Source organism: Manacus candei, unplaced genomic scaffold (assembly GCF_025592945.1).
Source record: "Manacus candei isolate 608988 ecotype Guabito, Panama unplaced genomic scaffold, ASM2559294v1 h1tg000022l, whole genome shotgun sequence".
Taxonomy (NCBI): domain Eukaryota; kingdom Metazoa; phylum Chordata; class Aves; order Passeriformes; family Pipridae; genus Manacus; species Manacus candei.
In genome coordinates, this window is record NW_026138070.1 from 3,711,567 (window position 1) to 3,736,549 (window position 24,983).

Genomic DNA, 24,983 nt, shown 5'->3' on the forward strand with positions numbered 1-24,983 from the left:
AATTTGAAAAGAGACTGTAATGCTCTTTGTGGGTGTTAAGTGGTCTCCACCCATTCCACTACAGTCTCTTGAAATGTTTCCCTTCTGTTGTTTTTCACTTCCTCCCCAGGCCTATGGCAGAGATCTCATGGAAGCTCAGGAGTGGTGCAGGAAGTACATGAAGTCAGGAAATGTCAAAGACCTGACTCAGGCTTGGGATCTCTATTACCACGTGTTCCGACGTATCTCAAAGCAGCTGCCTCAGGTGAGGGGAGAGATTCAGTTCTGTTGTGGGCCTTTCAGCGCAAGTTGTCAAAAACAATCTTTGTTTCATGTTTTTCTGGTTATTCAAACCATTCAAGTTCAGTTTTGTGGAAACACCTGCATAGGATTTGCTGCAGGTTTGGTGTTTAAGCAGCACTTCCTTCAAGCACCTGAAGTATCAGTCACTGACTGAACTGTTTTAGGTCACTCGACAACACGAGCTCTTCAGATGTGTGAGATTTAACTGAAATTCTAAAGGGTTGCCTTTCTTTTGGCTTTGGTAGCTCACTTCTTTGGAACTCCAGTACGTGTCACCAAAACTCCTAATGTGCCGGGACCTGGAGTTGGCAGTGCCAGGAACGTACGATCCCAACCAGCCCATCATCCGGATTCAGTCCATCGCACCCTCCCTGCAGGTCATCACCTCCAAGCAGCGGCCCAGGAAGTTGACATTAATGGGTGAGAGAGAGCACTTTTCACTTAGTTATTCCGGTATTTAGACAGTTCTTAGGTCAAACTGCGTATTTACCTCATAAAACCTTTCCAGAGCTTCCTTTCAGGTGAGGTTTTTCTTGGTGGGCTGGTGGGTCTGGCTGCCACACTCTCCAGCTCTTGGGTGTATGTGCTCCTGGCTGTTTGTTCAACAAGAGCAAACTTCTCTGTATTAATTCTTTTTGCAGGAAGCAACGGGCACGAGTTTGTGTTCCTCCTGAAAGGTCACGAAGACCTTCGCCAAGATGAAAGAGTGATGCAGCTTTTTGGGTTGGTCAACACCCTGCTAGCAAATGACCCAACTTCTCTTCGTAAAAACCTCAGGTGTGTGCTGTGGGTGGTCACTGAACTGTGCACAAATGACACCCTACATGGATGCAGTTCCCAAGTAAACCTTGGCACAAGGAGTAGTGGGTTTGTGAGAAAACAGCAAATCTTGGAACTAAGTTAATTAAAAAAAAAAAAAAGAGAGAGAAATAAAAGCAGCATTCATAGAATTCAAACACAGAGGAAATGTATCCAAAGGGATCATTTGTTTTATTTAGTTGAAGTAATTGCAAGTTGTAATTGTAAATTGTTATGGTCGTTGAGGCAACCTCTGTTTCAAGACACCTTGAGCGCTACTTTAGGAGACTGGGAGTGAGTTTTTGTCAGGGATTTTTTTATTGTAGTCACTAAATAGTTTGGTGAGTACTCACTGAGTGCAGGTGTAGATCACTGGGCAGCAGTCTGTGCAAATGGATGTTTGAGGTCTGCCTGAAAAGAAGACAAACAGAGCAACTAAAGAAGAGACAATTTGGATCAGAATCGGATTTAATAGTAGTTGTTTTAGGCATCTCAAAATGTAACAATTGGCAACATACAACGATCTGAGCTCTGATTCTCCATTTTTTTCCTGTAGCATCCAGAGATATGCTGTTATTCCACTGTCCACAAATTCAGGCTTGATTGGCTGGGTGCCCCACTGTGACACTCTGCACGCCCTGATCCGAGACTACCGGGAGAAGAAAAAGATCCTGCTCAACATCGAGCATCGCATCATGCTGAGGGTGAGGGCAGAGCTGGCACAGCTCTTGGCACATTCTTTTAGTACTCCAGTGTCTTAAGGAAGGAAAATGATTCACAGCTCATTCCTCTGCCTCTTCTCTGATTGTTATCAGTATCGATAATGAGTACAAAAATATCAGATGGGAGATATAAAATACCTCTGGGAGGTAAAGTTTGCCATATGTATATTTGTTTCTCCTTTCCAGTTTTAGCAGTGACCACAAGTTGTTGCCATCTGGTGACTGAAATGTGTATGGGATTTTGCATGAGTAGGATGTGCCTCACACAAGCTGCCTGGTGCTGGCATTACAAGCATTGTGTTTGAGCTGCAGGGCCAAAATTAGATAAGGGAAACTGAGCACTTGGAACTAGAAAATTTGGAATTCCCTGCCAAAAAGGAAAGTGTGTGCCAGCCCAGAAGACTTATTTGGGTAATGGTTTTTGAAACATACTTACCTTGGCAGTACTTTAGTCAAATAAGACTGTGGGCTGCTTACTTTGTGGATATTAAATCATTTGTTATCCCATTTAAAATGAATTCTTCACTGCTGGGTGACCACCTCACTGTGTCTGAGAACTTACTGGCCAGTCTACAAATAATTTAAATATAAACTTCACATGAAATTACTTGTGATTACTGTGTTTCTCATAGTACAACCAGAGACTACTGGAGGCAGCTTTTTTTAAGTTGCTGAATGTCATTTCTCAATTATAGATGGCTCCAGACTATGACCACCTGACTCTGATGCAGAAAGTAGAAGTATTTGAACATGCTGTCAATAACACAGCTGGGGATGACCTTGCCAAACTGCTGTGGTTGAAAAGTCCAAGCTCAGAGGTGAGTTCAGCACATGACACCTAATTCAAGGGCACAGGGTGTTTGAACCCCCTCAGGCTTATGGGATGTACCAATCCATGTCACAGTTCTGTTTTGTGCAAAATGCAAGTGGTTAATGTGTAACTTAAAACAGAATCTGAAACACCCAACATGCCTGCCTGGCTTCTGTTTTGTCTCCACTTGTAGGTGTGGTTTGACAGAAGAACAAATTACACTCGTTCACTTGCTGTGATGTCAATGGTTGGGTACATTTTGGGCCTTGGGGACAGGTAAGTGAAGTATAAAGGTTTCTTTTATTTAAGAGCACAGGCTGTGAAGGCTTATCAATTCATTCCTGGGATCTCTTCTTGTGATAACATCTTCCATTGTGGTTACTGCTGAGTTGTAGTGATACCATCTTTCAGGTCCTAAATGTGCTGCTGTTACTTTCAGCACTGCAGGCACAAGATGCAGGGCTTGTGTATCTTGAGTACTGATAAGACTTTCTTCCTTTTTGAGATGAATGCTCACAGAACTACATCAAAGACCACAAATCCTAATATTGAAAGCCCCAATATGTCCTTTCACTCACAGAGTGGGAAGTCTTTTCCACCCATTCTATAACTTCAGAAATAGTTTTGAAGACAATGTATTTTAGATTTAAAGGCTGTAATGCAAAAACAGCTAAAGCCTCATGTGTTTTCATAACAAAAGCTCTTACTCCTGAACCTAGAGGTCTTTATAATGAAATTATAAACCTTTGAAAATTGAATTAAAACAAAATTGGAAGAAGACAGCATGAATACAGCCCTGTGGTTTTCCTAGTCTGGATTGATTTTCTTCTCTTCTGATTGTAAACCAATTTGTATTATTTCACCTGTAGCATAGTGCATTTCATTTTTCTATACTGAATAAAACAAAAAAGCATAAAACAAGTGGAAAAATTTATCCTAACTGAAAAGTAAATGTTCCTGTCTGAGAAATGTACTGATTGTTCTGGTCTAAGAGATTGTTTATCTTCCAAGGTGAGAAGCTCTCTAACGCCTGAGAGGTAATTACAGAAATAATGTGATAGATGCACTGTCAGGAAGCTTTTCTGTTCATCCTGAGATTGAAGATCTCAGACAAGAAAGCTGTCACTGGCTGTTCTTGCTCATGAAGATAAATACCATTTCAGACTGGAACTGCTGTGATTTACTTTGGGTTTTTAGAATGGTCTGTCACCCTGTTTTTTTCTCCCACTCCTTCATCAAAGGCACCCCTCCAATCTGATGTTAGACAGACTGAGTGGAAAGATCCTGCACATCGACTTCGGGGACTGCTTTGAGGTAAATCTTTGTAGTTGGACATTAAATTTTCTGTAACATTTCACATTTTCTGGTAGAACAGCAATTAATCTATAAGCCAGGACAAACTGACCTTGGAGTCTGATCCTGGGCAAGCCCTTTGGCTCTTTTGAGCTTTGCTTTACCTACAGGCAAGATGGAAATAATAGGTACTTTATCTCAGAGGCGTGTCTTGGGGATTAGTTGACCACTGGAACAAGCAAAGAAGTGCTGGCATCACTTCCCTGAAATTTCTTGGAGCAATTTAGGCTGCTGACAGGCAGTCTGTGTTACCTGACAGTAGCAGCTGGGCACATGCTGAGTTTTCCCTTTGCTATCAAGTTACTTATCTAGCTTCTCCCAAAAATTTGTGGAAACTGAGGAGCATAAAACTGTGACTTTTTTCCTATTTGGAATTAAGTCTTCAAGACTGTACCAAAAAGATCTCAATATTTAGTAACTTTTAAAGACTAAATTAGCTATTAATTGACTAATTCTCCATCATCATTTGTTTAGGTTGCAATGACAAGAGAAAAGTTCCCTGAGAAGATTCCATTTAGGTTAACAAGGATGCTGACAAATGCTATGGAGGTAAGCATCCCCTCTTTAATATGAAGAGGATTGTTCCTGAGGAAAATGGCACCCAATTCCCAGTTTTTCCTCTATTTTCTGTTGTGGCTAAACTTCTCCACACCTTAAGAACCAGAGGTGTTAATATTTCAGCTGCATTTTCTGTAACCACAGTGAATTCCAGTTCAAAGCCACTTCTTGCTCCCTGAATGTTGGGGTTGGAGTTGCACAGTGAATGAAGCAGTGGTGGACTCACCTCTTCCTCTTCCCCAGGTGACAGGCCTCGATGGCAACTACAGGATCACCTGTCACACGGTGATGGAAGTGCTGCGGGAACACAAGGACAGTGTCATGGCTGTGCTGGAAGCCTTTGTGTACGATCCCTTATTGAACTGGAGGCTGATGGACAGTAAGTGACTCTGAGGAAACTCTGGCAGCAAGAGAGGAATCGCTCTGATTTCATACAAGAAATTCAATGTCTGTCTGAAAACAATCTGATGAAATTGTTCATTTCCATGTGCTATTTCTCGGTGCAGCTTTGAGGATTTTAATGTGAAATTGCAACAGAGATCGGGAGATTGAAATTATTTTCATGTGGCATCAAATCTGGAGAAGGAGAAAGGCAGGGAAATCTGTATTGTTTGTTGACAGATTTGCTCTGAAACACTGAAACTCCAGTTCATGCCTTTCAACTCCTTTTCTTGCAGCAAATACAAAGGGCAATAAGCGCTCACGAACAAGGACAGACTCCTACTCAGCCAGTCAGTCAGTGGGTGAGTAGGAAAGATGGTGGATGTCACAATTATGCTTTTCAAATGAGATGATTAACAGCTTTGTTGATGTTTCTGGAAGAATATTTTAGCTGCTTTTCAACTTCACATTCATGTTTTTGTGTGGTTTTTTTTCAACAGAAATGTTGGACAGTGTGGAACTGGGTGAGACATCCCATAAAAAAACTGGGACCACAGTGCCTGAATCCATCCATTCCTTCAGTAAGTTTCTTTGTTGTTTCTATACTAATGCAAAAATTGTTCTTAGATCAGAAAATTTCATCATGATCCAAATGCCATTAGATGAGTTGGGACAGATACAGTTCCTTGTCAGCATAAATGAGGAATATAATTACCTGTGTTCTCAACTCCCAACAAAAAGGTGATAGAAAATGTATCTAGGTTTGCTCTCAAAATGGCATTTGGGCAGGGCACATCTAACAGCAGTACAAATGCTTTTATTGTTCAGGTGAAGTCCTAATTCTCTTTCCTGTTTCTGTCTTTCAGTAGGAGATGGTCTGGTGAAACCAGAAGCTCTAAATAAGAAGGCAATTCAGATCATCAACAGGGTTCGAGATAAGCTCACTGGTGAGCACGTTTTTATGTTATATAAAATAAACATAAAATCTGATGAGAAGGATCAGCACTACCCTTAGTGTTTGTATTTTGTGTTAATCCTTGAATTTAACATGTTCTCATTAAGTGGACGAGGCCATTTGCCTGTTCTTGTCTAACACCCAAGGACTGGTGCCTGCATTTAGATTGAAATGAGCTTGCTTTGAAAAGTACAGAGGTGTTTGTAACTGCACAGACTTACTTGTCTTAGCTTGTTCAGTGGAAGTTGAATTTCCACTGTCCTGGCTTTATAGTTTGCAGCATTTAGTTGCAAAATTTTACACTCTTATAATTTATAGGAAACTGCCCCCCACCTGCCAAATAATGTATCTGAAGGGATTAGAAGCAGGATTTGTGACTTCACTGATGTGTTTTTTCACAGGTCGGGACTTTTCTCATGACGAAACTCTCGATGTCCCCACACAAGTGGAATTGCTCATCAAACAAGCGACTTCTCATGAGAACCTGTGCCAGTGCTACATTGGATGGTGAGTTTGTCACTCAGCTGAGCTGGCAAAACTCTTCTGGAATAATCTAACTGTGTGGTTAGTTATTTGTAGGAGCCTTGGCACATCCTGTATCTGCTCTGGTAGATTTTGCAGTCATGACAGCGATGCCATAGACAGTCCTCTAGGAAAGCTCTTTTATAAGGAGTGACAGGGATTTTAGAACATTTTAAGTGTTTGCAATGAGGAATGTGATGGTCACAATTACAGTGAAGAAGTGTTATTTATTTTACTTATTTTTACTGTCATTTTGAGGGTTAGCTAACTTTGAACAATGCTGGACAGAATAGATCTCTGTTGTTTTTAAACTTTAGCAGGAAAGAAGTATTGGGGGGATCACCTGGCAATTTTCCCTAAGCTAAAATAGTGCCTAATTAGTATGGAATCTCAGTCCTTCTCAGTGTTGCCTTTGTGAAACTCCATACAAGTCAGCATTATTACAATATCTTTATTTTCTTTAGGTGTCCTTTCTGGTAATGGAAGATTCCAAAGTATCCACAGCCTTTTATTCTGGAGGCTTTTGCACTCCAAACTTGCTCTTCTACAAACACAAACTGAACCTTGGACTGAAATACAGCCTTTGTCAAATATTTTTAAATGTAAATGAAAAGAGTTATTGTATATTAAAAGTTGGTTTAAGCCAATGTATAGCTGCTGTCGGGAAAAAAACAAACAAACAAACAAACAAGCTGTCTGAAACACAACACTTGATTTGGGTTTCCAGGACAGCGAAGACTGATTGTACCACAGATGTCTATGGTTCCACTTGGTCTTTGGGGAACTGGTGATCCATTGAAAATAACTATATACGGGTTTTGACTTACTTTGCAATGTAACTAAGTCACTTGCAGATGAATTATTGCCCTGATCATTCCTGTTGATGTGGCTGCAATGAGCTCAATGCACTTGTTTGGGGGTGAGCTGGATAACTGGAAAGAGAAGCAGAATTTTACCATTGTTTCATCCTGTACCTTGTTTTCAAACTTGATTCTTGCCCCAAAATTGGAAATTGTCTATCTGCTCATTACATTAGTGCAGGAGTCATGTTTCAGATTAGATCAGGGTATCAAGGTTTGAAGACCTTGAGCTGAGCGAAGTCGGTGCCTCTGTGCAGAGTGATCCATGGCAAACTGGATGCAGGGTACAAGTAAATACCACTTGGGAGCTTCCCACAGTGTCTGGGTTAAAAAGCAGTGTTGGGAAATAACTAGGGAAAGTTAGGGCTTGGCCTAGGAGGCAGATGGGGGGGGAGAACTGGTCATAACTTGAAACAGAAAATAATGGTTATTAAACGTGAGGGTGAAGATAAAGTTATGATTTATGAATTAAACATATTAAAAACAATGCACAAAATACAACAGAGTAGCCATGTTTAGATGCCATGTTGTATTTGAATATTTTTGTGCCAATAAATTACACCGAAATGTAAAGACTTTGGCTGTGTTCCTGTTTATTCCAAAATATTTTTTAGGCAGAGAGAGGGGAGTAGATTAAGATTCTTTTTTTTTCTTTTAAGGTGTCTATTGCCATTGACTTGTCTTTTTGTGCATCAGTTCAGGCTTTATTTCCTTTCTGATGGCAGCTGGAAGCAAAATTACCAAGACTGAATGAAATCTGTCGCTTGTATAATAGAAACTTGACCGTAGAATCCCTAAATTTCTGTCTCCAGGAGATGTGATGCTATCTGTGCAGTAAGAACAGCAGCTTGCTGGGTCTCAGGGTCACAGCCACAGCTCGAGGGACAGTGTGGGGTGTTGAGCAGAGTTCCCTGGGCTCTTCCAGGTGCTGTACCTCAAAAATGGGAAACAAGGAGGTGGCAGTCAGGAATTTGGGTGGTATTGCCCCTGCCTCCTTTCCAGGCACTGGTGTGGCTGTCAAGGGGACTGAGCACCACAATATAAGAAAGTTATTAAGCTTTTAGAGAGTGTCCAAAGGAGGGCAGTGAGGGTGAGGAAGGGCCCTGAGGGGAAGCAGCTGAGGGCGCTTGGTCTGTTCAGCCTGGAGGAGGCTGAGGGGAGACCTCACTGTGGTATTCAACATCCTCATGAGGTAAAGAGGGGCAGCACTGATCTCTTCGGTTTGTGACCCGTGACAGGACCCAGGGAACAGCTGGAGCTGTCAGGGCAGGGTCAGGTTGGATCTCAGGAAAAGGTCCTTCCCCCAGAGGGTGGTTGGGCACTGAACAGGCTCCCCAGGGTTTGGTCACGGCCCCAGGGCTGCCAGAGCTCCAGGAGTGTTTGGACAACGCTCTCAGGGCCAGGGTGGGATTGTTGGGGTGTCCTAGGCAGGGCCAGGGGTTGGACTGGATGATCCTGGTGGGTCCCTTCAACTCAATAATCTGTGATACTGTGGCTCCCTGGTGGTGCTTTTGAGAGGAAACAGGGCCGGTGTCCCCCCTCAGTGTCCCCCCCTCAGTGTCCCCCCTCAGGGCCCCCCCATCCCACACGGGGGCTGGTCCCGTCCCGCCGCTGGGGGGCGCCACCGGCCCCTCCCCGCCGCTCTTCCCCGCCACCGACGCCGCGCTCTCGCGAGAGCGCCCAATTCTCGCGACAGCTTCGCGCATCAACATGGCGGCCGCCGTGCGTGAGGGGAGCCCGGCGGGGCAGGCGGGCGGCGCCGGGACACCCGCGGACAGCGGGACAGCCAGCGCCATGCCGATCCTGCCCGGCTTCGACAGCCCCGATGCCTTCGTCAAGGTGCGTTGGGGGAGCCCGGGGAGGAGCGGGACTGCCACCGCCGCCCCCGGCGTGCGCGTGCGCTCGGGCCATGCCGGGAGCTGTAGTCCGGCCCCGCGGGGGCTGCGGGGAGACCCCTGCCCGAATGGTGACACCTGTGGGGAGTCCCCCTGCGCGGGAGGGAGGGTGCGGGCCGGTCCTGCGGGTGCGGGGGCCGAGTGGTGCGTCGGGGCCTGTTACCGCCTGGCTCGGGCCCTAGTCCTATCACCCACCTGGAATTCCTGGGGACCTTCGGGAGACCCTGTGGCACGGGCATTACTTCACCTGGCGTTACAGATGCTGCTTCTAGAGAGGGAACGTCTGCCAGTTCTCAAGAAGGAAGCGTTGCAGCATTTGGGTTTTTTTTGTTAAAATAATGAAGTCATTATCTACGTTCCTGCTGATTTAGAGTCACAGAATATACTGAGTTGGAAGGGACCCACAAAGACCATCCAGTCCAACTCCTGGCCTTGCACAGACACCCCAACAATCCCATGCTGTCCCTCAGAGCGTTGTCCAAACGCTCCTTTGAGCTCTGGCAGCCTTGGTGCTGTGCCCACTGCCCTGGGGAGCCTGGTCAGTGCCCGACCACCCTCTGGGGGAAGAACCTTTCCCTGAGATCCCACATAACCCTGCACTGACAACTTCAGGTCATATCTGTAATGCTAGACTGAGTTACAGATCCTGTTCTTAGACTTTAATTATCTTAAGTTCTCCAAATAGTCCATGCAGACTTACTCTTGGTGAAAAGCCCCACGATACCACACAATAGAACCACTCAGCTCAAACCAGCCAGGCAGGACGCATTTCTCTCACAGGGTACGCTGGGCAAACAGGAACAAAATGCTGATAACGTGGTGTTCTTGCACAGTACGCCCTGGGCACGGTGGTGGCTGCAACAAAGGCATCCAACGGGCTCCCCCAGCCCGGCGACGAGTACGATTTCTACCGCAGCTTCCCCGGCTTCCGCGCGTACTGCGACACGCAGGGAGACCGCCTGCTCCGCTGGTAAGGGCCTGCTGCCCCTCCCCATGCCCTCAGCAGGCAGCCTCCTCCTCTGGGAACTCCATGCTTTGCTGTAGGTAAAACAGTGTTTTACTTCACACCTGATTTTAGCTGCTCTTCTAGCCCCGTGACAAGCTTAAAGAGGGCCTTTCGTACTGATCGCCACGAAGAGCTGTGGCAGAGGGGAGCAGCTGACTCCAAACTAATTAGTCCGTTTTAAAAGTCGTGGTGTGGTTTGTGAGAAATTAATTCTGGCACTTAATACTGCATAGGTGCTTCTCCTATTCACTGCTCATGTGATGATATCTACGGTTTGATTTATTTTCAAACTTTGAAGTGCAGAAAGTTGAAGAAAGCTGGATGTTTTAGGATTGAGATTACCTGCTCACAGATTGCTGACAGCTGTGCTGTTCTCTTGCAAGCATGAGCCAAGTGATGCAGTACCACGGCTGCCGGAGCCTCCTGAAAGAGTCCAGCAAAGTGACAGGGCTGGAAGATAAATTTGATATGCTGGTTGACTCCAACGACGTCATTCTTGAAAGAGTGGTAAGCAAATTATTTCTGGATGTGGTTCTTATAAACTGTTCAGTTCCCATAACTTCTTTTTTCATTGCAAGAGTTTCAGTGGTAGTGCTTTCACAGTTACAGTTGGTGTTTCCTCAGTCTGGTGTTTTCCCTTATTTTAAAACCCTCTCCATGTGCTGGGCCAGAGCTCCCAGCAGCTGAGGCAGGTGGGTTATGGGCCAGAGGGAGGGACTGCAATATGTGACTTGTGAGGAAACTAAATACAGTTTGGCACGAAACCCTCACAACCTGGGAACAGGTCTGTACATTTTAGAGCTGCTTCTCTGAGGAAACTCTTCCCACCCTTGATGGCCAGCATGCTCCTCCCACATTGTCTGTCTTGTGTTGTGCAGAATCTGGGGGAAATGGCAGTGGAGGTACCTACCTATGTGACTTCCTTTACTCGATCTGACCAAAGTGGCTGAGTGTGGTAATTTAGCAGGTGTTTCACGTTGTTTTTCTGGGTTTTAGAGTATTTTATTGGATGAGGCATCCGGAGTGAACAGAAACCAGCAGCCAGTCCTGCCAGCTGGGTTACAGCCCCCACAGATGATCGTTTCCAGCTGGAACCGTAAGGTGAGGCCCCTGTGCTCAGCTTGCTGTGTTAGCTCAGCTCTTCTCCCAGCCTTGGCACTACTAATTCTCCAGTGGAGTTCAGTAGTTTAATATTCTCTCATTTTTTTTTCACACATTCTGAGTCCCTCCCTCTTTTTTCCCTTTTCTTGTTCATTCAGACTTGATTCTGGATTCTCTGTGCTTTCACTTGCCATTTCAGTGTCATGTACACAACAGCCCTTCCTGTGCTTACTCATGTGGATTCAGGATCCTGATTCAGAGAACTCTCATTCCTCAGTGCTGGACTTGCTGAGAAAAAGTGACTCAGTTTTCAGCGTGGGGTATAACTTTGTTTCTCTGAATGTTGGGTGAGGCTGAGTAGGAGAAACTCTGAATGTCTGTTAAGTCATGTGAGTTTTACCTGTGGTTTTTTAAACAGGCAGGAGAATTCCACAAGAGGACTCAGTCTGAAACCTTCCGACTGCTTCATGCCAAGAATATCTCTCGACCGCAGCTTAAGTTTCGGGAAAAGATTGACAACTCCAACACTCCCTTTGTCCCTAAACTTTTTATCAAGCCAAATGCTCTGAAACCTTTGCCTGAAGGTAAGGAGATTGTTTTACTTGGGTGACCTGTTGAGAGTATGTGACACAAACCTGGTCCTCACAGTCTAGAGGAGAAATCATTGACTGTAAAAACACATAACAGGAGATGTTGAGCATTTGGGTGTAGTGAGCTCTGTGACTCTGTTTACCTGTCTAATGTAAGAGTAGATCAACATACAGCATCTTCTTGTTGGTATACAGCAAATAATCTGTCCCAAACAGATATTGTGCTCTTTACCACCACTGAACATACATGAGAGTCACTTTTGCCTCAGAAGTCTTGACCAATCTAGTTGACTTTACAGATGTTCTTTCAAACGAGTGAGGTGTGTAGGGAGACCTACCTTTGCTTTGGGTGATTTACCAGAGCCACTGTGTAACACCCTATTTTGGTAACATTCTGCTGCTGATGGTTCATCCATAATCTCCACTGATGCCACTGTACTTTTAATAACTGAAGATTTTTCAATCTCCTTCCAAGCTTTTGAGCAGAACCACCTTGTGTCTTGCTTAACAGCAACCTGGTGACTGAGTTGTCGTTCAAGGTGCTGACAGCAAAAGCTGCAGCTCTAAATTGTTAAGATTTTTGATGCTTTGTGGTTTTAATAGGATCTCGTGGTGGGTGGAGGGGAGAAGAGTAGTAGGCTGAGAAGGTGTGATGTGGGGGACCCAGTCCAGTTATTCCATATTGGTTGTTCAGCCCTCACAAAAAGTGGACGGCAGCGAAAGGAGCGCCCTGAGGACTTGGACGTGCCAGCTGCCTTGGCAGACTTCATACATCAGCAGAGGACGCAGCAAACTGAGCAAGACATGTAAGAAATGAACCTGGCAGCGAGGTGCTGGGAGCCCCACGGGTGGGCCTGTGCCCGTGTGCTCCCACCATGCTGGTGCTCGCCGTGTGTAACAGCTCTGCATGTGTTTGTGCCCACACTGCAGTGTGTGTGATTTGCTTTAGACCTCTGCAGTTACATTGAACCTGTGCTTAATAACAGACAACATTTCTGCCGGAAAGGGAAACTGCCGTAGGTGTCAAAGTCTCTGTGCTCTGGCCTCACAAAGGTGGCTGGGATTTAGCCTGTGCTTATCTTCCTAATTTCCACAGGTTTGCTCACCCTTACCAGTATGAACTAGAGCATTTCTCTCCACCAGATGGAGTTCTCAAGAAACCAGAACTCCAGGTTGGTGCCCACTTTAATTTGCAGCTGCAGCTGCAGTACATTTACAGCCATACTTGACAAATTTCAGATCTGAGGGTGGAGGTGGGGGTGGGAGTTGGCAGAGAACATACCATGCCTAATTCATGTGCTCTGCCAGATGTACAGGCCCATGGAGGAAACACCCTGTCACTTTATCACCACACTGGATGAGCTGGTAGAACTGAATGAAAAGCTTATGAACTGTAAAGAGTTTGCCCTGGATTTGGAGGTAATCAAATTGCCTTTTCTGTTTAAAACTTAACACGTGTACTTTCAGGACCTAGGAGACCATTATATTCTTCTAGTCTGTTTTGTCATTTTCTCTTTTTTTTTGTACTTTTTGACATGAGAAAACAGTTCATGACCCTGATCCATCAGATATTATCTATGAAGTTGAATTAAATAGTGTCAATATTATAAGTTTTCCAGTCATTGGACTGGCTTCCCACTTCTAGCTGAATTTGATCTTCTTTCAGTTCATCTCATGGTTTTTTTATGTCATCTTAATGACTGCAAAGAGAAAGTTTGATTATCCAGTTGTCTTTTTTCTTAAAGAAGTCCTTTCCTTCCTTCATTTGGGGTGCTGTTTGTTTTATGGCATTACTTCTGTAACGAATCCTAGTTTACACCTCTCTTCCCCACTTTCAGCATCATTCCTACAGGAGCTTCCTGGGCTTGACATGTCTGCTGCAGATTTCCACTCGAACAGAAGATTTCATTATTGATGCCCTGGAGCTGCGCAGCGACCTGAACATCCTCAATGAGACCTTCACAGACCCTGCCATTGTGAAGGTCAGCTGCCAAACTCACCACAATTCCCTTTTTATTATCATTATTGGTTTAGTTTAAGTTTTATTATACTTAAAATCACACTTGGCTCTGCTCTCACTGTCATTTGTTCATGGACCTCTTTCCTTGATGTAAGTGGTGAACTACTTGCCAGTTGCACTCCTTTAGTAGTTCTGTACTTAACAGTAAAGGACAGAGAAAAGAAATCTTGTCCTAGACACACGAATATGAAAGCACAGCACCACCAGCCTGGAGTAGAAATGTTCCTTGTATCATTCCCAACTTGTTTTGCTTTTCAAGGTCCTTCATGGTGCTGATTCAGACGTGGAATGGCTGCAGAGAGACTTTGGTCTGTACTTGGTGAACATGTTTGATACTCACCAAGCTGCTCGGCTCCTCAATCTTGGCAGGCATTCTTTGGAACACCTGCTAAAGCTGTATTGCAGTGTAGATGCTGACAAGAAGTACCAGCTGGCTGACTGGAGGATACGGTAAAAACTGACCCCTAAATGGGCTGGAGCTGCCAGGTAGCTCTTTCTCCTTGTTTGCACTGCTAGAGCTTCTAGTTGCAAGACCCATAGTTATAGGTTAGTCTCAAAGTGAATGAGCACAGCATTCACCTTGGCTGTGCCTTAAGTTTGAGTGTGGAACAGTGCCTAACCACTGCAGTGTTATGGAGTCAGTCTGTATTTGCTCCCCCAGAGCCCCCACGAAAACATTGTCACCTGTACAAGGTGCTGTTGGAGCAGGGAGCTTGGGCTGTGCAGGTGCACCCTACACACCACAGAGATTCTAAATCTACTTTATGTAGGCTCTGCAGAGACAGCAGAGTTATGAAATACCACAGCAAGCAGTTCTGCCATCTGACTCAGCCGCAGGGCAGTCCTGCTCTCTGGCAGGACTGTGAACAGGATGCCATATGAATTGGAGAGGGCACAGCTCGTTACTGCTGTGGCCCAACAAATCCTTCAGCAAGGAAACAGAGGAATTCCCATGTTAGTTCTTGGCATGTCTCGTGTCCAGTTTGCACTAATATGCCTTGCAAGAGGAAAGTGGCAGTTTGGTGGGACAACTGAAACATGCTAGTGTAATTGTGGCTCTTTTTCTAGCCCTTTGCCAGAAGAAATGCTGCAGTATGCCCGTGATGACACTCACTACTTGCTCTACATCTATGACAAAATGAGGGAGGCGCTGTGGGAGAGAGGGAACGAGCAGCCCACGCAGCTGCAGGTTGTGTGGCAGCGCAGCAGGGACATCTGCCTGAAGGTAAAGCTTCACCTGGATGGATTACCTGGATCAGGGTATGGGCTTGAGACAGAAGGTCCTCTGCCTGTTCTACTCTCTTACATAAACACAGTTTGTTCTCCTCTTTGTGTATCTGAAATCAGCTGTATAAACTCTGCCTCAGTCATGCGCAGTCACTTGTTTCACTGGCTAAAATCCTTGGATTGAGGTGCCTTCCTGCAGTTTTTTGAATGCTAGCACTCCTTGGCCTCACACTGCATTCAAGTGTGTCTTTTCCAAGAGAGATGTTACATTTCCAGTTCTGCTGGATGTTCCTAGAAGTTCAAAGCCTTGCTGGAGTTGCCTTATGAGACAATTACGTTGTGCCTGGAAAATACTGTCTATGAAAATAGGCCTTGTGTAATATAGAGAAGCCTGAAGATACTGAAGCTCCTCCTGGAGTTGCTGAGGGTGGTTTTCCCCTAAAAATGGATGAGATGTGTGTTTTTCAGGAATAGGTTCCTAGCAATCATTTAGGGTAAAAGCTCAAGACACATTGTGCCAGAGTGCATTCAGTCCCCTGATGTCCGTGTGAGATTCTCTGTCTCAGTGGAGCAAGGCAAACTAGAAAGCACAAATCCAATACTGATCACGAGTGTTTCTTTTTTTCCTGTCCAGAAATACATCAAGCCCCTCTTCACAGATGAATCCTACCTTGAGCTCTACAGGAGGCAGAAAAAACACCTCGACACCCAGCAGCTGGCAGCATTTAGGTTGCTGTTCGCATGGAGGGACAAGATAGCACGTCAAGAGGATGAGAGCACAGGGTAGGAAGTCTTTTGTTATGGACACTGGCTTAATACTTCAATAAATCTCTTGGATTGTGCCCCTTCCACCCCTGAGATGGAACCACTTTGTAGAAATCACTGTACTGCCTCAGGCTGCTTGTTGCTCAGAAGTCCTGTTACATTAGCAGTAAATTCTTACAGGTACCTAGATCAGTCCTACTTAATTCCTTTTCAACTGATGTCATCTTCTCAGACCTTGTAATTGGGGCAGAGTTGTGCACTTTGGAGGTATTTTTAAGTGGTTTTAACATTCTGTTACATTCACACCGCCTCTTTGTGTTGTAGATATGTGCTCCCAAATCATATGCTGTTGAAGATCTCAGAGGAGCTGCCCAAGTAAGTTCAGTTCACCCTGAAGGAGTCTTATTTGATTTTAATATCCAGCAAGTTCCTTCCTAGTGTGTAATGATTTCTGATTTCCTTCCAGCTGCCAGTACTGCTTTTCTCTATAGTTGTTCAGTTTGGAAGAGAAATAAATAGCAATACTCCTTGGGAAGGCTCCAGGCCTCTGGGATACATCTCTGACTTTATTTCCCTAATAAACCACATTCCTTTGCATTGTTCTATGTCACAAATTCCCGAGATTCCCACACTATTACAGAACAAGAGAGGGATGAGTTCCCCCATAGCATTTATTTGGGCTTTTTTGCACTTCTTAGAGGGTTGGGAAGGGCAAGAGGCAGATCCCTTGAAATACCCAATTTACACAACGTTTTCCTTGACCACTTGGCACTCATCATCTAACATCCATACTTGAGAGTAATAAAGATGCATCTTTAAAGGTAGGCCCACTGCTGGACTCAGCTTTCATAGGTGAATATTGAATGAAATGATGATGAGGAGAGTCAGATCACAGAAAAGTTAAATGAGAGGAGAGCTGACTTAATGGCTTCTCCTTGTCTGCACAAACTGATACAGAAGAATTTTATCACAGAGAATAAACTTTGACATATTAATCTGGCTTGTCTTGCTCTGTCACAGTCAGGACCGTGGTTATATCCCATTGCACATCCTTGGAATGCAAATACCTGACATATTGGCCATAAATACAGCACACTGAATCTTCCTCCTCTCTCTTTAGAGAACCCCAGGGCATCATTGCCTGCTGTAATCCCGTCCCACCCCTCGTTCGCCAGCAGATTAATGAATTGCATCTGCTCATTCAGCAGGCCCGGGAGATGCCTCTTGTCAAGGTAGGAGTAGCTGGTACCACACAGGAGACTCATCACTGGCTTTCCCTAAGCTGGGGACTGGAGCTGAGTGGTGACCTGGGATGATGTGTGTGCTGAAGTTTGCTTTTTGGACGCTGAATGTGATACTCTGTGGCAGAGCAGAAAGATCCGCTGCAGCTCCTTGCCTGTGTGCTCTTTGGTGGTTCCCTGCAGAACTGGAGCAGCAAAGGAGCAGACACTGCTCGAGCAGGGTGCAGTTGTCTGTCTTACACTGCACGTCTCGTTTGCCTGCGTGAGGAAGAACTGCACCTTGTGGAATTTGTTGGCCGTGTAAACGGACTCATAAATCTTTTACAGCTGTGGCGAGGCAAACAAAAACAGCCCTGGCTGCAAGAGCTTCATTAGTTGAAATGCATCATCAGCATGTTGATATTAGTACAGCTTTCCTCCTGTAGTGAAACAAAAACACTTGTGAGCAAGAGTGTGTCCTTTCTGTGCAAGGTGTTTAAATATATAGCCAAGTGCAAACACTGCAGGAGAAGAAAGTAATTTTATTAAACTGCTAGCTTGTAATGAATGTGTTGAAAACATTGATAAGGAGGCCAGCCTAGAAGAAACAGGGCAGGTACATTTAAGTAACTTGCTTTTCTCTCCCATTCTAGTCAGAGATTACTTCAACTGCCAAGAAGAGAGCATCTCTACCCACCCCTGAGGTACTGTTTACATGGTATTTTTACTTAATGTCTTCAGCCTTAAACTTGGAAACAAATGTAGCAAAATTCTACTTTCTAGTGAATTGCTTATCTCATCCCTTTTACAGATACAGCTTTAGCTTAATGTTTGTTTTCTGTGCTAGACTCATAACATTACCAGCTGTAAATTGGTGTTTTACAAACCACTATAAAGCAGCACTTAAGGCTGTATCAGCAAACACTCTGGCTGCTGGACAGTTTCATATGTGTTAAAATATATTGACTGAGCTGTAAGAAGAGAGGTTTCAGATGAGTTTATAAGGCTCCTCTTGTGTGTGAAGTAAATCATCTCCATTAACCACTGGGTATTTGCATAGGTAGCCTTTTGCAAAGTGCTCTGGCAGGTGAGCTACATTAGGAATTTCATCGTTTTGTTTGAATTTCTGTTTTAAGTGTCTGCAGTATGTGAAACCATAGATTCATAGTGTATTAATTGTGTTTGTAATTTGAATCCCTCTGCAGAAGCTGGAGAATGCCCTCTTTGGACCACATGACAGCTCACGGATTCCTATGGATGATTTTCAGAGCAGCTCTGCCTTGGGTAATTTACAGTTAACCTAAAAGCTGTGCTAATAATACAGTGATGGGGCTTTGACATGGAGGAAATAAATGGCCCTGAAAAAACTTTCAGAGGAATCTCATTACACAAAAGAGCAGTAAAATACACAAGTATCTAATAAAAATTTTGTCTCCTTTTCATGCAGAGCCTGCACCAGTTTTGAAAGATGCTTGTCTCTTCTCAGACAGTGAGAGGACAACGAATATCCAAGATAGTCAGCCAGAGCCAGCATGTCTTGTTGCTACTGCCACTGTCAGCATATTCAGTGTAAGCAGCACGTTTGTGAGTGTCAGTATTGAAGTATTAGAAAACAGACTTAATAATCTGATAAAACTGTGTGGAAGTGTTGCAAGAAATAATCAGGAGGGACGTGCCTGGCAACAGCACTGACTCCTGTCAGGTGTGTGGCATAACCCAGACAGCTGGGTTAGAAGGCCAGCAAGTTAAATGTCTCTGGAGGGTCACTGCTCTCAGTGGGGGTTCAGAGTGAGAAACAGCAGTAGCCAAACCAAGAGAATATTTGTGTTAATATTTCTTTTTTTTTCTTCTTCTAAGGAAAGTGATGGAGATGAAGGAAATAAGAGGCCTTTAACCACTGCACAGCGGAAAGCTCAGCTAATAATGGAGTCCTTTGAAAATCCATTTAAAATGGTAAAAGCTCCCAATACATATTTGTAGTGGGACTCACAAAATATCCAGTGCAGAGAATGCCCTGAGCTGGTTTTTCAGGTGTATCTTTAAGACCTTGATAGAGCATCAGCTGCTCCTCACTGGAATCAAGGGGTTGTTCTTCTTGCAAAGACACGTGTGGACTTGTTTTCAAAACACATTTAAATGCCTCTTGGATATAAGTCTACATAGTAAACAGCCCTTTCTCTAGTTTTTTTAATCAAGTTTGAGGTTTTTGAAATTTGCATCAGGTTTTCATCTCTACTTTATGGCTAGAGTTAGTGAGCTGAACAATAGAATACTGCTGCAGATTTGTAGTGGCAAATTACTAGGAAATAATATCAAACCAACTTTTTCTGGTGTGCGGTTGAGGGTTGGTTTGTTGGGGTTTTTTGGTTTTGTGGGGCTTTTTTCAGTTGGTTTTTCTTTAATATTTCTCTTGGGCATAGCTGCAGTAACTTCTCTTTTTCCACAAGGTGTTCCATCTGCAGAATGCTTCTCAAATATGAACTCACTGATTTACAACAAGTAGCATTTTAGCAATGAGATAAATGTCATGTACTGTGTTTAAAGCAAAATGGTTTCTTTGCCTCTCTACAGTACCTACCTCCAGAGGAGAATTCTACCTATATCTCACAATCTGCCAAGTTTGACCCATCATCAAAAATTTATGAGGTAAGCCTTGTGCTAAAAACTCCTGCAAAGTGGTGCAAAAGAAACAAGTAGTGTGTTTTGCTTTGGGAACCTCAGCAATATAGTATTTTTTTTTCTTCTTGAGAAACTTGACATGTTTCTGTGGCATTTGTATTCTTTGGAGAACCAGGACTGGAGACATTTCACTGTCTGTCAAAGCTGCAACTACTGCTGAAGTATCTGCCTTTGTTCTCATGGCCTGTTTGTAGCTCAGAACTTTTAAAGCACTTGGTTTTACTTCACCTGGTGCAGCAGATCTTAATCTCTTTTACCGTCCAGATTGATCTTTTGTACTCTTAATGAAGACCAGCACGTGGAAGCAAGTTTATAAACTCCCTTTTGCCGTAAAACTTCAAACAGAGTGGTTCCAGGTGACACTTTTTCATTGCAGATCAGCAATCGATGGAAGCTGATGAGTCAGGCACCAGTACAGAAGAAGCCCAAGAATGAAATCAGTAAGAAAGCAGCCCAGGAGTCAGGTACAGCCATTCCTCCCTTCCTCAGGGTGTGTGCCAGCATGCTTTTCCCTGTGCACATAGGTTGTTTCCTGTAGATGATGGATTTCCTGAGAAATGATGTAGTTTGGTAATGTTTATACTATGTTTAGTTTGAGACTTGCTGCTTTGCTTGCTTTTTCTAAGCTCCTGGCTAACTTACTGCTGCTTTTTACAGTAATGCTTGTTTGTCTCCATAGCTGCCCGTGCCCAGGCACAGAAGGTGCATAAAAACACAACACAAAACGTTGTGTCTGTTCGTCAGCAAGCCATGGTATGTCATGGAATTCCCTCCTTCCAGACTGTGCCCATCTTGACTGTTAGAGCAGCTCAGAGTGAAACCCTGAGCCCTGTCACTCTGGAACACCTGAATGTCAGTGTTTGGACAGTGTTTGGTGCTGCCCTGGGTGTAACAACAGGCCCTACTAACTGTGCTGTGCACACTGTCACATCCCTCCATGTGCTCAGTAGGGAATTTTTTCCACTGCTGCACTTCTGCTCCTCACTTGTTCCCCCAAAACTCCTCACTTGTTCCACGTAGGCTCCCCCAAATCTGCCAGTGCAGCTACAGCAGGTCTCAGCCTCTGATATCCTGTGAAATGACAGCTTGGCTTTTTAGCTCAGAAGTGCCTGCTGTGTGAGGAGAAAAAAACCAAAGCAGTTTAGGCCCCAGGAAGAGCAGAGAGCTTTCTCCCCACACTGTTATTGCCACAGGCAGGAGCTGTCACTGGGGCCTGGCTCCACTGGGCAGTTCATCTGCACCCCCGTGCCTGTGCAGGGGTGTTTCATTCTCCTCTCCTGACCTTGTCCTTGGTTCTCTTCTGTGGGTTGCTTTCCCAGCAGGAACAAGCAAATAGGAAGAGGGAAAGAGACACGAGTGAAACGGGAGCGGAGTTGCCAACACAGGAGAAGAAACGGCCAAAACCCCCCCAGCAACCAGAGGAGCTGGAAGCACCAAAGCAGTTTACCCCCTTTGATTACAGCAAGTCCAACTTCAAAGTGTTTGCAGGTAAGATCTGATCCCCTGCTAGAGTGCTGCAGGCTGTGGAAAACGTTTCCAGCTGAGCCTGGAGAAGGCTTGTGGGAATGTGGGTGGCAAGGCAGTGCAGACTGTTACAGTGCACTCACCGTACAGTGGGGAAGCACTTGAAGAAGTTGACTCGAGGAATGTACACTTCAACATCCCTTCTGATTTGGAAACAAAATCCTGAAAACATTGGCCAAGTGGGTTGTGGGTTTGGGTTTTGTTTCTTTTCTCCATGGAGAAAGTCATCTGTTTAATTGGACTTGGGAACTAGGAGGCAAAGAGGATTGGACTCCTTTGTAAGAAGCACCTATTCAAAAGCATCCCCTGTCCTTAAGAGACTGTTCTGAATTGTACTGTGTGGGAGACTACAACAAAACCTCCATATCATCAGAGGAACACTGTGGAATGCATTGTTCTTTATGGAGAATTTTAGTGACAGCTTCTCCTCTCTCCTTTAGGAAGCAGCAAATCGAAGCAGTCGCCACAGTTTGATCCTGCCAAGCAAGCTTACACAGGCAAGGTATGGGCCTGTCATGAAAAGAGGAACAGAAATGTGGGTGACAGTGTGTACCAAGCTGGGGAGAACAGATGACCTTTTCTGGATGTGCAGAATGTTCCCTAACAGCACTTGGTGCTGAGGTGCAGCTTCCAGCCACAACTTCATGCTTCCCATTTAGCAGGAGCTTCCTTGGGGCCCCTCAGACTCTTTGTTGTTTCCCACTTCTTTGTACATTATTCACACCTACACCTCCACACATCACAGGCATGACACTTGGACCACAGCACACCACTACAAATTCCCAGTACCAAATTCAAGGCACTCTCAAAAATCTCAGTCATTCCAGTGGTTCCAGGTCATTTCAGGTCTGTGTGTTGCTCATGTTCTCCCCAAGTACTGTTATCAGGAAAACAGTCTGAGCTCAGAGATTTTTCACTTACTGCTAATTGAGATTGAAGAGAAGAAAGAAAACAATCAAACACAAACTTAGGGCAGTTCCTGTGCTGTCCCCTGCAAACCTGGGCACCTAAACCCCCCATCTATACCTGCATAGTGCTCACACATGGAGTTTGGGTGCTGATGTGTCATGTCCATGGGCTTTCAGGCAGGAAGTAACAGGAAGCCCATGTGTGAACTCACTGGGTGCTCGAACATTAATTTTAAGTTCTGAAGCTCATTTCTTGCATTTCAGCCTCCCCTGTGCATGCTGCCCTCCTGCATATTTAACTGGAGGGAAAATGTTACCAGGGAGCATCTGAGACATTCAAAAAAATTGTGTTTTAGAGGCTGAACCAGTTTATGCCTGATAGAGTAGGAAACAGTTTCCTGTGCAATCCTGTCAGTTGAAACTTGTTCCAGGATTAAAAAATGAAACCAAATGGTGAATTTGGGACAGCCTGTACAGGTCTTTCTGCCTAGCTGGGTAAGATGTGTTGTCAGTGGGGCACTGTGCCTCACATGTCCTGGTCAGAGCAGTAGAACAGCACTTCCTCAGGTGCACTCAGAGCAGCCCTAAAGCATAAAGCTCACGCTGTGGATGGAGTGGTGTGAGGGTGGCACAACCTGGGCAGCACTTGAACCTCATAGGATACACTGGATCTGGCAGGAACCTCACTGTGCTGGTGTTTTGTTTCTTCTCTGTGCAGAAATTTGCTGGAGCTAACAAACTTCAACAGTCTGGAAACCGGAGCATGTCCTACCTGGCGGGGAAAGCTGAGAGGTGTGTTGTCAGCCTGCTCTGACCCAGCTGGAGTGTTTGCACACCCCTGCCCTGGAGCCATGGGCAGAGCACAGCTTTTGTGCTCTGCTGCTGTGGGAGCTTAAGCACATGTTTAGTGGGAAGAGGTTGTGTCACAGCTTGACGTCAGTTTAAAGGGGGAAAAAAGGAAAAAAAAGAGAAACTTAGTCAGGATTAATGCAATCAAAGACAAGTCTGAGTGGAAGGTTTGAAATGCTGAGGTAAAAGTCTGTGTTAATGGATGTGGGAGTTGCTTTCTTTGACCACAAAGGTAGGTGGAGGTGGGGAGAACATCTGTCTGGCTTGGGAGGAAGACAAATAACAGTACTGCCAAGCATGAACATTCTTGTTCTGAATGGATACTTAATGTTTAGCTTACAAGAGATGAGTCTTGTGTGTTACTTAGTCATAAAAGAGCAACACTAGGTAAGGGCAGCACTGGAGGGGGTAAGGGCTCTGTCTGCATCAGGACCCTTGATAAAATCATTGTAACATCGTCAGTGTTCAGTCCTGAGTGAATTTAGAGCAGGAGTTAAAGTGTTTGTGTAACTCTTTTGCAGGGGTTCCACACACCACTGGCCAAAGAGATAATCCTTGTTACAGGACCTGTGGGAGTTGCTGCTGAAGGAAACAATAGTTAGAAGTGTTGTCACCACGAGGAGGCAAATACCGGTCATTGAGCAATTTTTGTACAGAAAATGTTTTTAAGACCATTAAACCCCTTTTTGTTCCAAAAGGAAAAAACATTTTAATTGATGCCACTTTTATTACATTCACATTGGGTTTTTTTCTAATTATACTCATAATGTTGCCTTTTTTATAATTTTGAAAGTTTATCCTGTTTCCTCAAACACAGTTAGGCTGAACTTGTCACTTGTTGGAGTTGCCTGAAGTCCAGAACCAGCATATCAATGGAGTATGAGAGGAACCTCTTGGCACCTCTAAAGGCAGCACAGAAATAATAGATTCAGTAGATATGACTCAAACCCCAGCAGTCCAGAGGAGGAAATGAGGCCAGACTGTCTTTTATGTTAGACCTTGCTTACAAATTGAACTGCACAGCTCAACTCTTACAGGACAAGGTAATATGAAAAATGAGTGTGTTTACCTGGCAGTGTTTGTGTATTTTTAAACAAAGACTTTATTCCAAGGGACAAAAAAAATAGTTAGGATACTTTTGGGATCAGAGGTCAGTGGCTTCACCATAAAGTTATAGAATGAAAGTGATAGCATTAGGCAGAAGGTACAAACAGGGTGCAGTGTTGGGCTGGGGAAAGGCAGCGGGTTCTGTGCTGCAGCTGAACCTCTGCAGCTAAACTAACATCTCCAGGTTTTAAATACCCACAGTGAGTTACCCCAGAGTCTTAGTAGAGAGTATCAGAAACAGTATCAGTACTTGGTGGATGGACGACAGAGCTGATTCTAATGCTGACCACTGCTGGCTGGTAATGCTGCTGTGCAGAGGTAAGGAACATGACATTTTAACAGGGCTTTATTTTATAAACACTGGGGAGGTTTGGGATTGAGTTTGTTTTCAGTCTCTTCCACTGTTTTTGGGGAGTAGGGAGTGGAAGGAACAGAGGAGGGTTCTTAGGTATCTTAGTGTAAACAGAGCCAACTGAGCAGCATTGTAATGGTGGAACAGAGTCTCTTTCTGCTCATAAAATCTGCTTGCATGGCTGAATATTGGAGAATGTTTTCGTAAAGAGGCAGTTAAATAGCAATTGTCTCTAAGTGCATTTGCAGGGGCTGCCAATTCCCTTCCTAGCTTTACCAGTTCTGGTTGTTTCTGTAACATGAAGAACAAGTAAGTCTTACTAAAAACTCCCTTGCCCCCAGGGATATTAAAATCTCTCTAGTTTAAGTCCTCTACTTAAAGTTCTATGCAAAGTGACATTTCAAGGGTGATCTTAATTTCAGGTCTTTTCTGTTTTCATTTTATGAGTTGCCACAGTTTTTAAAAATGTCTCTAATGGAAGTGAGTAGCAAATCCCTG

The 24,983-nt window shown here is 44.5% G+C and overlaps 2 protein-coding genes across 6 annotated transcripts in view; both read left to right on the forward strand.

Moving 5' to 3' along the window:
* The window catches only part of MTOR (mechanistic target of rapamycin kinase), a 62,412-nt gene extending 54,597 nt beyond the window's left edge, over positions 1-7,815 (forward strand). For both annotated transcript variants that reach the window (XM_051786176.1, XM_051786178.1), the window contains 14 exons: positions 110-244; positions 528-702; positions 924-1,059; positions 1,637-1,784; positions 2,498-2,620; positions 2,807-2,889; positions 3,855-3,927; positions 4,441-4,515; positions 4,768-4,903; positions 5,202-5,267; positions 5,406-5,486; positions 5,772-5,852; positions 6,262-6,367; positions 6,847-7,815. In XM_051786176.1, coding sequence (XP_051642136.1) covers positions 110-244; positions 528-702; positions 924-1,059; positions 1,637-1,784; positions 2,498-2,620; positions 2,807-2,889; positions 3,855-3,927; positions 4,441-4,515; positions 4,768-4,903; positions 5,202-5,267; positions 5,406-5,486; positions 5,772-5,852; positions 6,262-6,367; positions 6,847-6,862 — 1,434 coding nt within the window. In that variant the 3' untranslated portion in view covers positions 6,863-7,815. The remainder of the gene's footprint in view (positions 1-109; positions 245-527; positions 703-923; positions 1,060-1,636; positions 1,785-2,497; positions 2,621-2,806; positions 2,890-3,854; positions 3,928-4,440; positions 4,516-4,767; positions 4,904-5,201; positions 5,268-5,405; positions 5,487-5,771; positions 5,853-6,261; positions 6,368-6,846) is intronic.
* Positions 7,816-8,847: 1,032 nt separating this feature from the next.
* On the forward strand, positions 8,848-23,733 carry EXOSC10 (exosome component 10). Of its 4 annotated transcripts, none has more exons than XM_051786219.1 (25): positions 8,848-9,081; positions 9,971-10,107; positions 10,527-10,650; positions 11,140-11,244; positions 11,663-11,828; positions 12,529-12,640; positions 12,931-13,006; positions 13,143-13,253; positions 13,673-13,816; positions 14,114-14,304; positions 14,923-15,079; positions 15,716-15,864; positions 16,171-16,221; positions 16,967-17,078; positions 17,720-17,770; positions 18,272-18,350; positions 18,514-18,635; positions 18,924-19,019; positions 19,638-19,712; positions 20,122-20,209; positions 20,425-20,498; positions 21,068-21,233; positions 21,710-21,771; positions 22,896-22,969; positions 23,548-23,733. In XM_051786219.1, exons 1-25 carry the CDS (start codon positions 8,953-8,955, stop codon positions 23,576-23,578), a joined length of 2,682 nt encoding a protein of 893 aa, XP_051642179.1. In that variant the 5' UTR covers positions 8,848-8,952; the 3' UTR covers positions 23,579-23,733. The 4 variants fall into 4 exon arrangements, with proteins under 4 accessions (XP_051642179.1, XP_051642180.1, XP_051642181.1 ...); XM_051786218.1 differs by having other exon boundaries at positions 8,919-9,081; positions 21,065-21,233; XM_051786220.1 differs by lacking the exons at positions 20,425-20,498; positions 21,710-21,771; positions 22,896-22,969; positions 23,548-23,733 and having other exon boundaries at positions 21,065-21,198.
* Positions 23,734-24,983: the final 1,250 nt, after the last annotated feature.

Bases quoted from the DNA above. Each gene is read 5' to 3' on its own strand.
- EXOSC10 (XM_051786218.1), top strand. From the start codon at position 8,953: ATGGCGGCCGCCGTGCGTGAGGGGAGCCCGGCGGGGCAGGCGGGCGGC. The intron at 18,351-18,513 runs GTAATTTACAGT...CTTTTCATGCAG, and splicing joins TCAGAGCAGCTCTGCCTTGG to AGCCTGCACCAGTTTTGAAA. The intron at 18,636-18,923 runs GTAAGCAGCACG...TCTTCTTCTAAG, and splicing joins CCACTGTCAGCATATTCAGT to GAAAGTGATGGAGATGAAGG.